Source organism: Mytilus galloprovincialis, chromosome 10 (genome assembly GCF_965363235.1).
Source record: "Mytilus galloprovincialis chromosome 10, xbMytGall1.hap1.1, whole genome shotgun sequence".
NCBI lineage: Eukaryota > Metazoa > Mollusca > Bivalvia > Mytilida > Mytilidae > Mytilus > Mytilus galloprovincialis.
Window position 1 is genome coordinate 55,064,401 of NC_134847.1, and position 21,050 is coordinate 55,085,450.

The 21,050-nt window shown below is 31.8% G+C and overlaps 1 protein-coding gene across 1 annotated transcript in view; it reads right to left on the reverse strand.

Moving 5' to 3' along the window:
- LOC143047878 (hemicentin-1-like) overlaps positions 1-20,470 on the reverse strand; it is a 59,543-nt gene extending 39,073 nt beyond the window's left edge. The window contains exons 1-10 of the mRNA XM_076221201.1: positions 20,348-20,470; positions 18,074-18,388; positions 16,647-16,964; positions 16,004-16,282; positions 12,649-12,939; positions 10,694-11,011; positions 9,642-9,947; positions 8,177-8,482; positions 4,523-4,623; positions 1,858-1,957 (exon numbers count right to left, since the gene is read on the reverse strand). Of these exons, the coding sequence (XP_076077316.1) occupies positions 1,858-1,957; positions 4,523-4,623; positions 8,177-8,482; positions 9,642-9,947; positions 10,694-11,011; positions 12,649-12,939; positions 16,004-16,282; positions 16,647-16,964; positions 18,074-18,388; positions 20,348-20,435 (2,422 nt within the window). The 5' untranslated portion in view covers positions 20,436-20,470. The remainder of the gene's footprint in view (positions 1-1,857; positions 1,958-4,522; positions 4,624-8,176; positions 8,483-9,641; positions 9,948-10,693; positions 11,012-12,648; positions 12,940-16,003; positions 16,283-16,646; positions 16,965-18,073; positions 18,389-20,347) is intronic.
- Positions 20,471-21,050: the final 580 nt, after the last annotated feature.

Consider the following 21,050-nt stretch of genomic DNA (forward strand, 5'->3'; position numbering starts at 1 on the left):
TTGAAAATTTCATTAATAAAATGCAATTGATTGAGACGGATTTTTTCTGAGTTGGGTTATAAACTTGATCCATGGCAATATTAAAGGGACACAGTTGGTTCCCAAATGAATTCCTTCAAAATGTCGATATTTATTATTGCAAACACGTACAAAGATGTGTTTGACACTCCGACAATTGTATTGAATTTATACTATCCAGTGTCATTCATGAAACCAAATTTTAACGGGTTTTTCTAAAGTTTTGGAAGCCAATACATGTAACCTGCATTAGTCCATGTGCATATTTTTCATATGGTTTGTTAATGGAGTTCATCAACGTTTACTGTATGTTTTTTTATTGACCGTTGGGTTTTATGTTTAATTTACGCCTTTTTTTGTCCTTTATAGCTTGCTGTTGGGCGTGAGCCTAAACTCCAGAATTTGAATTATAATTGTTTAGCTTTTTTACATTGTGATGTGGATGGGGACTTGTCTCACTGGCACTCATACAACATCATGTTATTTATATAAAGTAGAAAAAAATTCAAATCTTTCATGGCGACCTTGAGATAAGCTCTAATGGCGACACGATACTTTACTATCTGTAAAGCATACGCGCTTTAATGTACATGAATTTTTATACGATGGTCTATAATAGCTAACTGTTACTTCATGAAGACAACCAACATTATTTTTTTGATTGTCCATCATACACTATTAACAGGATCACACTCCTTGATAAACTGTCTGCTTATGGAGTTGATATTGATTTAAACTTGATACTATTTGGTGATCAATCTATGAGTATTGAAGACAATGTGCAGATAGTTAAGGCTGTTCATGAATATATAAAAAATTCAGAGAGATTTGTATAATGAAATGTATTTTATAGTCCAAAACAAAATTAACTTTTACTTTGTATGTCTGTATTTTATATTATATTAAGCTCTTAAACCCGAACCAGCTAAAAAATAATTAAAATTGAAACAAAAATATAATGAAACGACAGTACATTGAAATTAATATTATTAAAGCTAAAAAGCTAATAAATGCACTTTTATTTCTATATCATTCATATATTCAATTTGTATATCTTTAATTTCTTAAATCTATTTTTTTCTTTTCTTTTATTAATAACATTCTAAATTCTTTTTATATTATTATAATTCTTTAATGTATCAATATGGTTACTACTCGTTGTCGTTTTTCTTCAGGTGCAATAATTTAGTAAAAATAAGTACATGATATCAAACATGTTGTTTTAAAAATGAGTTATTAAATTTATTATTTTAGATAGCTGACTGGAGACCATTTAATTTAATGTGAGACCTCTAAATCAATGTTGGAGTATACAACCTAGAATACTAAAACTTTTTTTTTTTTTTTTTCATAATTTTTTTTTTTTCATAATTTTTCTAAGTTAACATTTGAAGCATTTTAAAATAGTCATACTTTTGATCTGAGTTAACTATTTGAAATATCATTCCAGTCAGCTAAGAGGTATTTTTGAAAAATTAATTCTGTTTTGTCTTTATGTTTGTGTATGTGTTGCTTTGTTTGAATGTAATATATTGTACCTTGTTTTGTGGAGAGGGCTTACATAGGCTATGCCTGTTGCCCAATCCAATTCAATTTATTTGAATAAAATATTGTTTAAACTAAACTACTTCATTTTAGTCTGGTTGATTATTATTTCATTTACAGTCATACCACATATCCTTTTCCGCAGAAACTGGAACAACATCTAACATTTGGGTAAAATTGACGTTTAAACCATGATAGTCCAACAAAAAGTCTTTTATTAAACAGTTTTGGATTTGTCTAAGCATATTTATTTTATAATCTGATTTTAGCAAAAGTCCTTACGCCTATACTTACAATCACGTGATCCTAAATTTTTCATGTTGCTTAAAATGTATTTGTCTTCAGATTCCGTCTCTATCTCTGCAAGTTTTGCACCATGTTCTTCACAAAACGTCTAGAATGTAAACAAATAATCTTGTTTATATTGCGATGATTGAAATCAGGCCAAGAGTAAAATTATATGTTTTGTATTATGAAAAAACCCCGATATGTGTTAATTCACTGTCACTAACCGATAAACTAATGAAGGCTCATCGAAATACAACCTCAAAGACATTCCCAATACAACCGGTAGCTCTTATTATAATATTACTTGTTTATATTAGATCCGAAATGTTTCTAAGATATGAATTTAAGGGCAGGCAATTTAAAGACTTTAAAAACTCATTAACAACAGAAGCTTAGATATACTAGTACAATGCGTTTTGTTATTCTGACCATTTATATTGCATTGATATGAAGATCAGTTGTACTGCAATTTTCTACAAAAAATAATTTTGTTTTGTCACACATATTGTTTTTTTCGTTTTTCTATCGTTTTTAATCTCTCCACGGTACGAAGTCCAGAAGATTTTATTAATGATGTATAGAATCAGCAAACAAATCTTATTTCGGTATACGTTCGGTTACTGACTGTGTTACTTAACGGTGACTGAGTTTGTGTTTGAATCAATAGATTTAAAAAGATAAAGGTATGCGTTTCAAGCATTCTGTAAAATGGAAGCATTCAGAGTTGTTTAACAATTTGAACGTTTTGTTTGTCTGGTTAAAACGTCAGTTTAACGTTTATACTTCTTGTGAACTGTGTTTATATAACGAATTCTTTTAAGTCAGCTGATAAGGGGTGTCTGTCAACCTTAACTACACCTTATGTAAGAAGGCTGCATTTTGATTGGTTGAAAACCAGTGTATTTGTTGCACATTCTTCATTTTATAGGATTTGTTTTTTTTCACCACTGCCGGTGAATTTGCATTAAATACCTTGATATTTTCCATTTTGGATATTCCTGTTCTATCCTCGTGAGCCTGTTTCCACCCCCACAAATTATTCAGAACCTTTCTCACTGATCCCAATTATTAAGACAACATGGTTAAACAATATTGATTGTATTAAATCGGAACTAAGATATAAATATATATAATTATACAACTCGTCTAAACATCAACCTAACAACGTTAGAAGTAAATTTGCTTTCGCAAATTTTTTTGTTCTTCCCTCGCTGGGATTCGAACTCATGCTACTGAGATATCGTGACACCAAATCGTCGCACTGCATCAAGCGCTAAACCACCCGACCACCTGGGCTTCACAAAAAGAAAGCTGTCGGTGGCCGGATGTTACCTTTCCTCGTCAGTTTCAATCTAGCGTCGTAATACAGTACATGATATATAAGACATGAAGATGAAATAGGTACAAATCACCTGAAATATCTATAGTAAAGGATCCTACAAATTAATGTTAGATACAGTCAGTCACAGAAATAATTATATTTATAAATACGTCTGAATCAGTGACAACTCTATAACATATTTATCCATCGGATCACCAGCAATGATGGTTGTACATTGCTGTGTACATTCTGTATATATACAACTCGTCTAAACATCAACCTAACAATGTTAGATCTGTCAATTTGCTTTCGCATTTTTTTTTGTTTTTTGTTCTTCCCTCGCCGGGATTCGAACTTATACTACTGAGATATCATGATACTATATATATAAAGAGGGAAAAAAGACGTCTGTAAAAATAAACGATTAATGGATGGAACAACATTGTCGTTTACACGTATCATAGATACCATGATATTACAAAAAGACAGCACTAAAGTACAGATATAATTCCCGATTACCATTCACATTTACTGACAGTGTCAATCAAAATCTATTCGGTGTAATCAAACAGATGTATCATGTTATGGAGGGGTATTTGCGAAATAATACCAGTCTTGTAACCAAATGTCCCTCGCCTAGCGGCTTGGAAAATTTCACAGTCCCTTGACTGGTATTTTTCGCAAATACCCCTTATTAACATGACATATCTGTTTAATACATCTGTTCCAGTTCTAACATAAAGAACTAGCTTCTACACAAATAAATGTATATATTTGTTTAGGGGCCAGTTGAAGGACGCCTCCGGGTGCGGGAGTTTCTCGCTACATTGAAGACCATTTTGGTGACCTTCTGCTGTTGTTTTTTTCTATGGTCAGGTTGTTGTCTCTTTGGCACATTCCCCATTTCCATTCTCAATTTTATACTCTTTTCCGTTTATTTTGATCTCTAAAAGCAATTGATATTTCTTCACAATTTGTCTATAATTCATATAAATTCCATCATAGGATAGTCTGTTGTAATGTATTTTCATTTTATTATGCATTCTTATAAAAAGCCTTTAGATGGTTTTTTTGTCGTTTCAAATTGTGATATCCTGTGGTCTTTTGACACTATATACTTTTTGGTATATATCCTGACTCACGATTGAGGGCCAAAAGTTAACCTGGAAAGTTTACATTCTTGTTTCTCTTGTGTAGAAAGTTGTTACATCTCCCCATTGTAAAATACAAATTTTACCCCATTATAGCATAAATTCTGAATTAAACGTTGCCGTAGTTAAAAAACATTCTTGAAAAGTAAAAAAAAATAAAAAAAAATACCCCAACCATTTAGTACAAATAACAACTTACCTTTGCACCAAACCAGGGGATACCATAACTTGTTATCGTAAAGAGGTAACAAGAGTTTTCATTATATATCCACCCCGATGGACATTTTAACTTATCTTCATCTGAAAAAGAAAAGTGTTTTTTGTAGTCTTTGACTACATCAATATGTAATTTACTAAAAGGGTAAGTAATTTGCCTACAAATATTTGGATATGATTGAAATTGAAACAATTATGAAGGTTGTACTTCGTTGAGATTGATGAATTTGTGTCAGATGTTCGAATTCCTGGAATTTTTCTCTACGATACAGGGTAAAATAATTTGCCGAATAATATCAATTTTCTTTTCATATAAAACTTCAAAAGCCCATAAAGGCCACTTACCAAAATTTAAGACTATTTTTGATTTCCTTTCTTTCGATTTGAGACGAAAATATGAGGTTAAAGTTCGAGTCATTCTATCCCAGTCGATTTCAAAATATATAAAAATATCTCGAAAAGGAGCTCATTGCCCTATCAATAAAAATATAAATATAAGATCGAAGAAAAAAACAATAATGGTGCCATCTATATAATTTAATCGATGATCATTAGCTGTATTCAAAAAGAAAACATTTTCTTCAGTCCAATATCTTTTTAACTTGGAAATAATTTAACGATATTATGAATCAAAATACATTCAAATGTTTAACATTACTTGCATAAATAGATAAAGAGAGTTATAGCAATATTCTAGCAACGTGGTTTATATGATATAACAGAAGTTACGTTTCATAATGGGGTTCGTGTTGCTTAGTCTTTCGTTTACTATGTTGTGTCTTGTGTAATATTAGTTGTCTGTTAGTATTTTCCTTTTTAGCCATTGCGTTGTCAGTTTATTCTCGATTGACTGTCCCTCTGGTAGCTTTCACCCCTCTTCAGTAATTAAATGGATTTCATTGTTCAATCACGAAGTTAGATTCCAAACAAAGTTAAATCTATAGGCTCGTTTGCAAATCCAAGAATTTATAATTATTTTCAACGAAGTCTAATTTTTTTTTAGGATTTTATGCAAATTGCAGGAAATCTAATACACACGAAAACTTTTTTTTATACTACATTTTTCTATATCAATTTTAAAATAACTTGAAAAAAGTTGGTTTTATAAAGCAGAAGATAGATGTTTTTGTTAATTCATGTACAATTAGTAAAATACCTGTTACAAATGAATGCAACTAATGCACTCTTACCCTTATCACACACATACAACAACCAGATGCTCCGCAGGGCGTAGCTTTATACGACCGCAGATGTTGAACCCTGAACGGTTGGGGCAAGTATGGACACAACATTCAAGCTGGATTCAGCTCTAAATTTGGATTGTGATTAAATAGTTGACACAGCATAGGTTTCTGACACAGAATGAATGTGTTCTAATGAACTTAAAATTTTTGTTTTCTCTTAGAGCAATTCACTATGCTGTTGAATATTAATCCTAAGAATGTGTCCTCAGTACACGAATGCCCCACTCGCACTATCATTTTCCATGTTCAGTGGACCGTGAAATTGGGGTAAAAACTCTAATTTGGCATTAAAATTAGAAAGATCATATCATAGGGGACATGTGAAGTCGATTGGACTTAAACTTCATCAAAAACTACCTTGACCAAAAACTTTAACCTGAAGCGGGACAGACGGACGGACGAACGGACGGACGAACGAACGGACAGACGGACGGACGGACGGACGCACAGACCAGAAAACATAATGCCCCTCTACTATCGTAGGTGGGGCATAAAAATGTTTGAAGAAATTTTCTTTTTTATTTATGAAATTTCAAATGAGAAAAATTGAACCCAATTTTTTTAATCACATCCCCCTTTCCCTTATTCCAAAACTAATCTCAATTAAAATTTCTAATGGAGTTTGCAACAATAACTACTCATTTAAATACATCATAAAATATTAAGATGTAAAAAAAACTGCTTGTTATCACTGAATGTTATTTATTATAATCTATCAGTTGGTAGTAAAAAGTGAATATACATTGTATATTGTATATAACAAAGATTTAAGTTGATTCTGGACAAAGAAAGATAACTCCAATTAAAAAAAAATCTTGCTATTGCACAATATTTTGCAATTAGATATTTCTTGCTTACTATTCTGGACAAAGAAAGATAACTCTATTTAAAAAAAATTTGCTATTTCACAATATTGTGCAATTAGATATTTCTTGCCATTGCGCAATACTGTGCAATTGAAAAGACTTGCTATTGCACAACACTTAATATAATAATTTTAGATCCTGATTTGGACCAACTTGAAAACTGGGCCCATAATAAAAAATCTAAGTACATTTTTGGATTCAGCATATCAAAGAACCCCAAGATTTCAATTTTTGTTGAAATCAGACTAAGTTTAATTTTGGACCCTTTGGACTTTAGTGTAGACCAATTTGAAAACAGGACCAAAAATGAAGAATCTACATACACAGTTAGATTTGGTATATCAAAGAACCCCATTTATTCAATTTTTGATGAAATCAAACAAAGTTTAATTTTGGACCCCGATTTGGACCAACTTGAAAACTGGGCCAATAATCAAGAATCTAAGTACATTTTTAGATTCAGCATATCAAAGAACCTAACTGATTCATTTTTTGTCAAAATCAAACTAAGTTTAATTTTGGACCCTTTGGACCTTAATGTAGACCAATTTGAAAACGGGACCAAAAGTTAAGAATCTACATACACAATCATGACAGTTAGATTCGGCATATCAAAGAACCCCAATTATTCAATTTTGATGAAATCAAACAAAGTTTAATTTTGGACCCTTTGGGCCCCTTATTCTGTTGGGACCAAAACTCCCAAAATCAATACCAACCTTCCTTTTATGGTCATAAACCTTGTGTTTAAATTTCATAGATTTCTATTTACTTATACTAACGTTATGGTGCGAAAACCAAGAAAAATGCTTATTTGGGTCCCTTTTTGGCCCCTAATTCCTAAACTGTTGGGACCTAAACTCCCAAAATCAATACCAACCTTCCTTTTGTAGTCATTAACATTGTGTTAAAATTTCATTGATTTCTATTTACTTAAACTAAAGTTATTGTGCGAAAACCAAGAATAATGCTTATTTGGGCCCTTTTTTGGCCCCTAATTCCTAAACTGTTGAAACCTAAACTCCCAAAATCAATCCCAACCGTTCTTTTGTGGTCATAAACCTTGTGTCAAAATTTCATAGATTTCTATTAACTTAAACTAAAGTTATAGTGCGAAAACCAAGAAAATGCTTATTTGGGCCCTTTTTGGCCCCTAATTCCTAAAATGTTGGGACCAAAACTCCCAAAATCAATACCAACCTTCCTTTTGTGGTCATAAACCTTGTGTTAAAATTTCATAGATTTCCATTCACTTTTACTAAAGTTAGAGTGCGAAAACTAAAAGTATTCGGACGCCGGACGACGACGCAGACGACGACGACGACGACGACGACGACGACGCCAACGTGATAGCAATATACGACGAAAATTTTTTCAATTTTGCGGTCGTATAAAAACCATGTTGCCTTCTGTCTTCAATATGCACGAACTTCAATAACTGACACGAATATGTTAACATTGTACTATTTCTTAAACGCAGCAGACATAACATAGTGCAATATTCCATGCATGTAAAAATATATTCACTTTTTACTACATAAAGTTCAGTAGTTCCATGTCCTACTCCAAAAACATTGGAGGCATAACATATATATACTCCAGCATCGCTTTCCTCTGCATAAAATATCGTGAGAGATGGTGTTAATGCAGAACCACCATCATATTTACTAGTATAGGGTACAATGACAGTCTTGGAACCGTCAGTGATTCTTTCCCATACTATATTAGTGGTAATGTGAAGAGGGAAGGTAGCGGTACAAACCATGGTCACGGAACTACCTAATGCAACATTGTATGAGGACTCTGCTACGACAACAATTGGTATCACATTATCTACAACGAAACAAAGATACTATTTTGAAATATATCTCTTCCGCATTTAAACTTTGAAATGAATTTACAGTATAAATTATTTAGATGTCTTTTATTTAAATGTGTATCATACGGACATTTGATTTAAAACTTCTGAGCTCTGCCTTCTAACTCGAATATTTATTTTCGAGATCAATTTAAACATGATGTATTCCTATAACAGATAATAATTGCTATTCACTCCATACTTAACATATGCGTGTCATCAAATAGTTATCAAAGGTATCAGACTTATAATTTGATACGCAGGACGCGCGTTTCGTCTTCATAAGACTCATCAGTGAAATTCAGATCAAAATAGTAAGAAAGCCGAACAAGTATTTAAAAGTTGTAGAGCAATGAAGACCAAAATGTTGTACCAAATACGGATACGGTTATCTATGCCTGAGATTAGATTTCGTTTAATAACATACAAACTATGAAACCATATACAATCCTTTGTGTTATCTTAGATAAGAAAAAGCGTGTTCCAATTCAGGGATATGAAAGTTGATATTCATTTTTTTATGTGTTTGAGCTTTTGATTTTGTTATTAGATTAGGAACTTTCCGTCTTGATTTTTACTTGGAGTATTTTATGTTATTTCGTTTTTCCTAAATTAAGGTTCAAACTTTTATTAAAATACTTTTTTATTAGTATTTATATTTATGAACGAGTGAGGACAATATTGCATTTCAGATCATGATTCTAAGCTATCAATTACTATCATACAATAAAAAAAAATTTGCAGTAGCAACCGTGACATAAGTTAATTGTAAAATTGTTAATATTAGGTTGACAATATATAATACACATATAAAAGCTAAGTTACAATTCGTATTTGTGATTAGTTAAACGAAGACATTAATTAGTATTGGAATCGGCACAGATAGGTGGAAGCGAGACGTTTTTGAAAGTATTTTCTAATGGAAATATACAATAAGAGTATGATTTACGGTACTACATTGTAATGTGTATGCTCCAGATGAATATATCGGAAATAAATGTCTCCTCAGTGATGCTCAAGGCCAAAATATATGAATAGCCAAAGCTTATTAAAAGGATAAAAATCAATAATTAAAAAAAAAAAATATAAAGAGAGCATTTATATAAACTAGACAATAACTTATAACTTACTTACTTGTTGTAATTGACAAGACTATAGTTGGACTGTTTCCTGTTCCGGCATGATTGACAGCAAAACATATATAAGATCCTGCATCACCATTGTTAGTGTCTGATATGGTCAGATGTGGTGTAGAAGGGCTACTCCCGCTATATTTATTGATGTTAGTATCTGAACTGATCGTTAATATGTTACCATTTTGATTTCTCTGCCAAAATACTTTGATTACCGGTATCACTGAGTTTACAGTGCATCGTAAGATCACGTGGGTGAAAGGTTCACTTTGATAAGAAGACTGCACACTTAAAAGAGTAGGCACACCTACAAATTAAACAATACAATTTTGTAATATAAAATGCGTATTTTGGATAACAGCATCACAGACATTTTCCAATAGTATTGTCAATATAATGGCATTTCATCCGACTGTCGTGCAAGTGAAAGGTTTAGCTAGCTATAATATAAAACACGATTAAATCAACCATTTTCTAAATGAGAACAAGCCTGTTAAACTTTTTGGAATTTTGGGTCCTCAATGTTCTTTAACTTTGAACTTGTTTGGCTTTATAACTATTATGATCTGAGCGTCACTGATGAGTCTTATTTAGACGAAACGCGTGTCTGGCGAGCTAAATTATAATCCTGGTACCTTTGATAACTATTTGATGAAATAACATTATGTTGTAACAGTCTAATCAAATAATATTTCCCATTTTTACATTTGCTTGGCACATACCTACATAAGGCCGTTAGTTTTCTCGTTTTAATTGTTTTACATTTGTCATTTCGGTGCCTTTAATAACTGACTATGCTGTATGGGTTTTGTTCATTGTCAAAGGCCGTACGGTAACCTATAATTGTTAATTTCTGTGCCAGTCTCTTGTGAAGAGTTGTTTCAATGACAATCATACCACATCTTCTGTTTTATATATAATGTGTTGTTTGCCCAAGTGTTATATATTTCTTCTACATTAGAAATTGTAGGATTATTTATTCTGTAATTAAATCAACCAAATATTTTAAGTAAGGAAATATTTGAATATAGAAATCATTGTATGTTAACTTACTTTCAAGTGTTACTAAAACTGCCGGACTGACATCATTTCCCCATGCATTTGTAGCACGACACATATAACGCCCATCGTCAGAAGACTGATAATCGTTTATCACAAGCGATGGACTATCGACTGAAGAACCTTCATACTTTACTGTCAGCGGCGAAGTTATATTGATTGGGTCAATAGTAATACCATCCCAATTGATATATATCCACTGCACATCCTGCAGAGGGATTTGACTTGAGTCTATTGTACAAGGAATAATGTATTGTTGTCCTCTAATAGGTACTGGTAAATGTCGTGGAACAAAAACTACTGGCGGAATACCTGTAAGTTTTTCGTGTGTTTGTAAACAATAATATTTGTACATATATACAGTAATTTCAATTAAATGGAAAGTCGGGTTCCTACTTTATTAAACTCCTGAACTAATCCGGGGTTATCTTTGTAGTGCTTTGTCTTTTCGTAATTCAAGGAAGATGAAAAATCTTTCATAGTCCCTATTAATGTTTGAGTCTAATAAATTTAATCAATATAACGTTAGGTTGTGTGCATATTTTTTTTAAACGAGTGTTTGAAAAAACTAGGTGTTTAAAAAAAAGACTGATCTCTTTGGCTTTTTAGAATTAAATGGGGGAAACTATATTTAATGATTAAAACATAATTAAATATAAACAAGAACTACCAAATTGGTACAACCACTCATTATATTTAAAGTCGAGTAACGTCCACCCATATTACGGAATAATAAGCTGTTTATACAAATACATTGATTGAAATAATAAAACAAATAAAAAGTAGGTGATGGGGCTAGTATGTGTATATTCCGATAAGGGCAGGTAAACACAAGAACGAATAAATAGAGACAAGGGTCATACGCATACATCAATGAATTATGTAATTCATAAATTTGATTATTGCACAAAAAGAAAATGTATAAGTCTTCTGAAAACAAAACTAAATGAATATAATAAAACAAGAGACAAAGCTGGAAATAAGTACATGTATTAGAGCATACAGAATATTCAAATATGTATATGAACTAGAACCTTACATTAACTACGGGGTCGGAGGATAGCAGAAAATTATTTGCCAAATTTAAGCTTAGTGATCATAACGTCAATATAGAAAGCAATACTGATTCCTTAATTTAGAATTTAAAGACACATACTGTAACTTATAAAAGGAAACAGTCGAAGACGAATATCATTTATACGAGACTGTCATGATCTTAAAATTGTAGAAAGCCAGTCATCAAAAATTTAAATTACAAATATACATTTTCACATTTTTTCTTCGTCTGAGAGTATACTTTTTAACGTTAATGTCTTAAGAAAATAGTTATGTTTGAAAATTTATATTAAAAATGATACCCGAACTAACTGCAAAAAGCATAAATGACTAAACCGACATCTAAAATGTTTCTTTTCCAAATTTAGCTCGATATCCTCAATATAAAAATATACATTTATGTTGACATTTAAAAATAAAAAAAATATGATTCTGTTAAAAGTCTTAATACTATCAAAAAGATTAGTATTCGAATAATTATTTATTATTGTCTAAGTTTATTGTTTACTTAGTTTATTAGGTTATGAATACTTACATTGTTATTAATAAGCCCTTCAGAGGCCGGTAATGAAAATTATCTGTATATGGTTGAGTACGGTCTTTTGCTTAGCACTGTTACATTATACCTTTATAGTTGTGGCCAAAGGTTGGTTCCCAGTTTATTTTATCCTGCAAACATTTTATCCCAACCTCACTACCAAATATCAGCCATTTTCATTTTAAAGATTTTAAAACACATCTCCCAATGTCTATCAATTTTGTAGATACATCAAACCCTATTTAAAAAATAGCATACATTAGGTGATATTTTATGGTTCACCGTCATTGAATATAAAATAAAAAAAATGGCCATTTTGTCTGTCGTTGCAGGTAAAAGAACTCTGCATACTAACCTGTAGGTAATAAAGTTATGATATCTGCGTTCAGTATATCAACACCATCGCTTATTTGACACGTATAGTATCCAAAGTCATCTTCAGTTACAGAGTTTATTGTCAGAGATGGTGAATTCGGATCAGAACCTGAAAATCTTAGACTGTTAGCTATTGAAATAACATTGTTGTTTTTAAACCATTTAACAGATGTCACACTCCCTCTTACTTCACACTGCAATATGACATTGGTAAACAAAACTGGAGAATATTGAGTTTTTGGTACCTTTACTCCTAGTGGTACTCTCATATCTGTAATTACAATTTTGATATATTGTTTTTCATTTATTACAAATTGTTAAAAAATAAAATGAACAAATAAAAATTGAATAGCATGATATATAATGGAAGTAGAAAAAAACTGACAAATGAAGACCCATTTGTTCTACCTTTTGGCAGTTTTCTGCCCTTTGGTTGTGTTGTTGTCTCTTTGACACATTCCCCATTTCCGTTCACAATGAAAAAATATAGAAAAGAGTAAAAAGTGATGATAAGCTTTTTAAAATATATTATTGATAATTCATATGGTTAAATTGTTGTATAACAACTTATTTATTTTACGAAATTTTCACACGGATATGCGGATGTATATAGAATTAGAACTACTTATTTAAATCTCTCATAAAATTGAATGCTTAGCACGAAATTCAACAATTAATTGGCATTGAGAGCGTAGATAGGGGATGTGTATTATTTTCATTTTTAGTCCATTGCTATAATGTTTTTGTATCAGCTGTATTTTTTTTTTTATTTCAAGTCATTTAATGCAGATAAAAATTTCAGGATAAACAATATGAAAATATCATCTGTAAAGATTACCATCATTACATTGATATTCCTATGTTTAAAAATGGTGCACCAATTGTAAATAGTAAATTCATGTAATGGTAGCTTATTGATGTGGTTCCCCAGTTTCTTCATGATATGGTGCCCTAGTCGCTTCAGTATATTTATTCCCTGCTGCACTTGTGTTCTGTTGATTTGTTGACTTAGTGCCCTAGTAATTATTTGTTTATGAAATTTAACAATTTTAGAACACACTAGTACCATATTTTCAAATATAAAAGTAAATCAATGGTGGTATGATTGAAAATGAGACGACAATCCACAAATCAAAATGAAGAGGATGTTAGCAATATTGTCGCTTCTCGGGTAAATTATCACGTTGTGATTGGATTAACGTCGTCACGTGATGACCCCTGTGAATTCGTAGCGGATAGGTAAGTTTCATAGGGGTTTCATGACGTCATGTCTAATGTAAATGGTGACATCATCTAGTAATGTTGTTGTATTTCGTTGTTTATTTTTCAACAAAACGCAGCAGATGACGTCCAGCGTGCGATGATTTCGTTATATGATTAACCACTGACCGTCTACAGACCATTAAGGGTGAGTTAAATCCACAGTAAATAAGGCTTCACCCCGTATAGATTTTACAAATCATCTATGGATACATAGGGGTCAGTAGCGAACCATATAACTTATGATAGGCATTATCATGGCCTTCAATGATAATAACAACACATACAATATAGTCGGCTATAAAATGCCCCCACATTAGAAAAATGAAACAGTTCAATTTTGCATCAAACGACCTTTTTTATAACACAGCAATTTACGAAAAAACAAATACGCAGACCTGAACCAACGACAACTACTGAACCACATGCTCTTGAATTGGGACAGGCATATAAATAATGTGACGGGGTTATATATGTTTTCGAACGCTCAACCTTTTTCTACACAGGCACCGTGGATGATAGAACAACATAAGAACACACTATACAAATTATTCGCTCAAAAAAGCTCAACGGATGAATACAAAGAGAAATAAATAAGTCGCATAAAATTCCATTATATTGGCAACAATGTAGAACATAAAACAAGTCAGGAATAAGACTGTTGTTTTTAATTCTGGTGATGTGGTTGAGCTTCTTTTTTTTGTTTTACATTTGATACATTAATTTCCATTTTGAACTTTCCTAAGAATTCGGTATATTTGTTATTTTTTATTTTTTTGATTATACAGTATCATAAAACTTTTAATCTATTTTCGCTGATTAGGATTTGTTGGGACTGTATCAGGGTCTATTTTAATCGAGTTATCAGTTGAATATTATGATAATCCGGCTATGTGTAATATTGAAATCAGTCGTCTGTGTACATTTGCATATATATATATATATATACAACTCGTCTAAACATCAACCCAACAATGTTAGATCTGTAAATTTGCTTTCGCAAATTTTTAGTTCTTCCCTCGCCGGGATTCGAACCCATGCTACTGTGATATCGTGACACCAAATCGCCTGCACTGCAGCCGTCCCGCTAGACCACACGACCACCTGGGCTCTCAAAAAAAGAGCTTTCGCTGGCCGTGTGTTACCTTTCCTCGTCAGTTTTAATCTAGCGGCGTACTACAGTACATGATATATAAGGCATGAAGATGTTATTGTTACAGATCAGCTAAATTATCTATAGTAAAGGATCCTACAAATTAATGTAATATACAGTCACAGAAAATAATTATATTTATAAGTACGTCTGAGTCAGTGACAACTCTACAACAGATGTATCCATCGGATCGCCATCAATGATGGTGATACATGGCTGTGTACATAATGTATATACAACTCGTCTAAACATCAACCCAACAATGTTAGATCTGTAAATTTGCTTTCGCAAATTTTTAGTTCTTCCCTCGCCGGGATTCGAACCCATGCTACTGTGATATCGTGACACCAAATCGCCTGCACTGCAGCCGTCCCGCTAGACCACACGACCACCTGGGCTCTCAAAAAAAGAGCTTTCGCTGGCCGTGTGTTACCTTTCCTCGTCAGTTTTAATCTAGCGGCGTACTACAGTACATGATATATGGATATAGCAAACGGGTATTGATTTATTAACACTTTAAAAGAAGTCAAAGGAACATCACCGTTCTATTTAGAAAATTGTCTCTTGTGTCGGTTTTTGAAATAAAGGCAAGTGTTTTGCTTTTGCGCTTTTTCTTTAAGATATTTTCCTTTTCTTTGTTGACAAAAAAGATTGTTCTATACTGATTAAAATTGTAACACGATGTTGACTGTTGTACCCTAATGTTGCCATTGTGACCAATCATGTATTTCTGTCTTGTCCACGCATTGTTGTTATCATAATAGAATTACATGCTTTAATATGACAGTTGTTTTCCATTCGTTTGATGTGTTTGAGCTTTGATTTTGCTATTTGAAGAGGGGCTTTCTGTTTTGAATTTTCCATGGAGTATTCTGTTATTTTACTTTTTTCATATATAGTTCTTTTACAGAGTAATACTTACCTGAAGGTATGAGGAATATGTCATCTGAATTGACAGTCATAACACCATCACTTGCACTGCAAACATAATATCCTAAGTCTCCTTGTTCTACTGAATTAATAACCAATGTCGGGGATTTTACAGTCCCACCAGATAATCTATTTGTCATTGTAATAATGATGTTGTTTTTAAGCCACGTTACTTCTATTGCTGTGCCTGAAGTGATTACACACTGCAAGCTGACTTTCGATCCAACTGAGACTGAGTATTCTGTTACCGGTACACTAACTGCTAGCGGTACTTGAAGAAGCATGTAAATAAAAAAAGTTGTCAGTGTACAATTCCAATCAAAAATGATTCAAATAATATAATAGGCTAAACAAATAAATTTAACCCGTGAAATATGATTTGGGATTTCCTATTAAAAAGGTTTGGTTATTAATTTAATTAATTTCATTATAAAAAATACCATTGACATTATAATTATTGAAATTTTCATAATTATTTTCAGGGAACATTATAACTTTAAGTAGTTACAACCAACGTAATAATATGTTTTCTACAATTAGGCTTTCATCTACAAAAATGTTATACGACAAAATGCCTAATGAAAGATCTCAAAATGTTGACATTTCATAAGATTTAGCTGCATAAAGAAACTTACATTCGATGACATCAACTCTGACACTATTACTTATTCCTTTACCGGCAACATTATTACCAAAACATGCATAGTACGCATCGTCTGCTAATGAAACATCATTGATGGTCAAATGTGGAAAAGCCAATGAGTTGTCAACTTGATATTTGCCATTACTTATAGCTACCACAATTGCTCTCGTTGAAAAACCATCTAATGAGGTCCTTTGCCAGCCAACAGAGGTAGCAGTTGGTGATGAAGAAATGTTGCACTCGATTATAATTTTTGGAGAACCATCAACTGGAAACTGCTTTTGTGGAGTCGCAATAATGGAGGGAATTTCTGTAAAAAATCGTATAATTTTGTTTATAAAATTTAAGTGTAAACACAGTAACTTTAAATTTTAGTTTTTTTCACCAACTTTTATATGGTAGATCGAACACTTTAACCTGAAAATGAATTAAATTGCCACTATCACATTGTAATTATGGTCATTTAACTGTGTAATATAATTAATATAAAAACATGTGCACTAAATTTTAAGTTGATGTGACTACACTTTCTCTCACGTATTATAAACAGTTTGTTTTAGATTTATGAGTTTGACTGTCCCTTTGGTATCTTTCGTCCCTCTTTCATTATAAATTACCTCTACCAGAAACGGCAACTTATACAATACACACGGAAATACTGAACATACAAACAGACGGACTGAAATATAATGCCCCCTATTGTCGTATATAGGACTTGAATTGTATGAAAATTAAAAATAAACACGTCATACACATGTACATATTGCTTGAAGAAGTACATTAGAAAGCTTTACGAGTTATTATTGTAATATAATAAAATGAATAAATAGGAAATCTATCTATAGATACACTTGTATATTGTGTATAATATATCATTATAACACTGTATGTACTTATAAAATGTTATTATTATTTTGAGGACTCTCAGGAAGATTAGTTTTAACTAATGAGATCATCCTCTTGAAATAAAGATTATTTATTTATTTATTTTATTGTGTCGATAACTTATATTTGGAACGCGTGTCTATACTCTATAGCATATCTGTTTTTGACAAAGATTTACACGTACATCAATAGTATCATGTATGCATATGCTTGCACAGATTTTGAACAAAATTCAAACTGAATATAGGAGGTTTATAATACGTGAGAAAAAAAAAGATGTTCCTTTCCTAAACTTTTTGTGTATACATAAAAAAGAAGATATGGTATTATTCCCATGAGACAACTCTTCACAGGAGACTAAATGACACAAGAATAAACGATAGGTCACCGCACGGCCTCCTTAAATAATAAGCAAAGATCATACCGCATAGTCAGCTATAAAAGGCCCCGAAATGACAAATGTGAACCATTTAAAACCAGAAAACTAACGGCAGAATAAATAAATTAGAATATAATCAAATGAAACTAACTTACCGCTAGTAACATTTAATTTTCCGTTATTACTGTGTCCAGTTCCAGCCAAATTTGTTGCAAAACAAACATAGTTATTCTCGTCCGAAAAGACAATGTTGTTGATAGTCAAATGGGGATTTATCATTGAATCGGTTATATGGTATTTTCCATTGCTGTTCGATGCATAAATGTATTCTGTTGTACTGTCAATTAAAGAAACTCTTCTCCATCCAACTGATGTAGCGACAGGTGATGACGACACGGTACACTGGATTACAATTGCACTAGTACCATAAGGAACGGATTGATATGGTGTCGCAACAATGGAAGGTATGGCTGTAAATATTGATGTGAAATTTTGAATAGATATTGAATAAAATATCAAATATTTCAGGTTGTTTTCTTTGTAAATCAAAAGCAATATTTGTCGATAACTGCTTTTCGTTTAATATACCATAAAGAGGTATTAGCAACCAGATACCATAAATGAAAGTGACAAAGATGACAAGCTTTTAGCAGCCACGTTAGTTCATTTTAAAACAAAATAATCTGATCGTGAATTTCCAATTGCCTTTTAAAATGTAGTTCCAGTTAGTTAAAAAGTAAACATTGTATTTTGACCGATATTGCATTCCAAAATTTCTCTTAAAAATTTGGTACGCACTTGTGAAGTTAAGAAAAATCAGTAATGAGAGATGTTAAAGATGGCAGTACATTTTTACTGCAGACATCAGATGTACAGTAATTGAACAAAGTTTCATCAATATTGCTGAAAAGTTTGTAACATATCATAATGTGTTGAACATGCTTGAAAAATGTTCTCTGTAATAGTGTATCATATTTCAACCATAAGCTCCTCAAAGATTTGTTTGTGTGACATGCTGTGGTGTTAAAAGATTCCTTAAAGAAAATGCTTGTAACAGTTTATATTTGTATGAAATTTTGTTTTAAACAAAACGCAATTCGGTTGATCCAAGAAATTTAAAAAAACGTTTTTGCTATCTTTAACTATAAATGAATGTATAGTAAGTTTGAAAATGGAATTTCGTTCACACCTTCTTTATCACTATTTAATTAAAAAAGTAAAACAAGGTAAACTCAAATAGCGAAAACCATAGCGCGTTAGTACTATAGTGTTATTAACTGGCTGTTTCTGTATTGGCACTGGTATATATTCAAGGTTTGCTGTATTGGCCTCGAGACCCGTAGGGTCGAGGGCCAATACAGCTGACCGAGAATCTATACCAGTGCCAATACAGAAACAGCCAGTTCATAACACTTTTATTAAATGATTTTAAGAGAATTAAAAACCGGAAGTGAACGTCCCGTATTAGCCCATGGGCCAATATAGCTTTTTTCCCGCTTTTTTCTGTATTGGCCCTGTTTTTTCCGTTTGAAAACATTAAGACATTACAAAACATTGCACATCATTTAACCTGTTTATTTTATGACTTTAATTTAAAAAATATTATACAAATGTTTTTATGCATAACGATACTTCAAGAGTAAAGTAATGGCGTAAGAAAATTGAAAACCGGAAGTGAACGTCCTGTATTAGCCATAGGGCTAATACGACTTTTTTCCCGCTTTTTTCTGTATTGGCCCTGTTTTTTTCCGTATTGGCCCTGTTCGAAGAGCAATATTAACTCTTGATTTATATCGACAGTGGAACGTTTTAAGTATTGCACATGCTGATTTATCCGTATTAGGGCTTATTTGCTCATATCATTTAATAAAAGCCTTTATAAAGATACATTTTGATTGTCATAATTGTTGGAGATTAGCTATTTGAAGCTATGATCAACATGCATGTACCATTTTTAATAAAGATGAACAACTTAAATAAAAAGGTGAGAGGTTTTGATAAAAATTGAAGTGCCTGTGAAAACTTTTCAAAACATTTTTGTAATATATTACATTTGAGAAATCTTTGTTATTATTTAACTGCCAAAGCACAAAGTTGCTGAGACAATAAACATTAATCTTTAAAATGTGTTGTACCAAAATTATTTACCATTTCTGTTAGTTTATGTTCCTGTTCAAAGACAGTATGATTTGCAGTAATAGTTGTTATTGTTAAGAGTCATAGTTCTTTCATTTTGTAAATTCGATGTTGGTTGCAGATATTTTTATTTGTTTCATTGAATATATCTTATTAGTATAATGATGTAGACGAAGAGTTTTTTTTTATACTGAGTAACAGTCTTTTTAAGGAAAATATCGTCAAATGCTTTTGCCTTTAGTCGTTGGTCGTGAAGGAAACTACATGGAATCAATCCTTTTGTTTTTACTTACTTTGTCGACAGAACACAGGAACCAACAGAACAAGCAAAGCAAGCCACATGGTCATTGTAGTATTCATACTGAATATAAACACGGTCATCAGGTTCTCAAGGTATGATAATTTGCATCTGAAATGATCAGTTCTGCTTGATGATCAACTTATACATAAACCACTCATATCTAGCAGATATTATGAATAAATACATATAATGTTTTGAGACATTAGAAGGTTATAATAATGTACGATGTATGACATTTTAGATGATTCCTAATTACCGGTTTCTTTTCATTAATTCCTCGATGTTAAAATAAAAGAAAGCAGGCATATAGATCTTTCAATGCAGATAAAATCGAACTTAATTACTTTTGTATTGTATTCATCAACACAAATCGCTACCTGGTCACGATATTTTTTTTCTGTATCTATTCCGAATGAGTGCTTTTTGTTTCTTTGTTTGGCGTTTTTTAAAGTCATTATATCATGTATATTGTGAAATACAATAAGAATAACATAATAAATAAGGGGAGGAGAAGCGATCAAAAGTAAACTGTAGTGTGCAGATATGACATATCCCATGACCTTTCTGATAAATAAAGGAGGTCCATGGGTTTTTATTTTTTTTTATTTGAGGTTATGTACTAGCAAAGGATACATACATAAGATACCCAATGTATTGCATTCCCTTTGAAGTAATCAAAAATTAATTTCATTAAC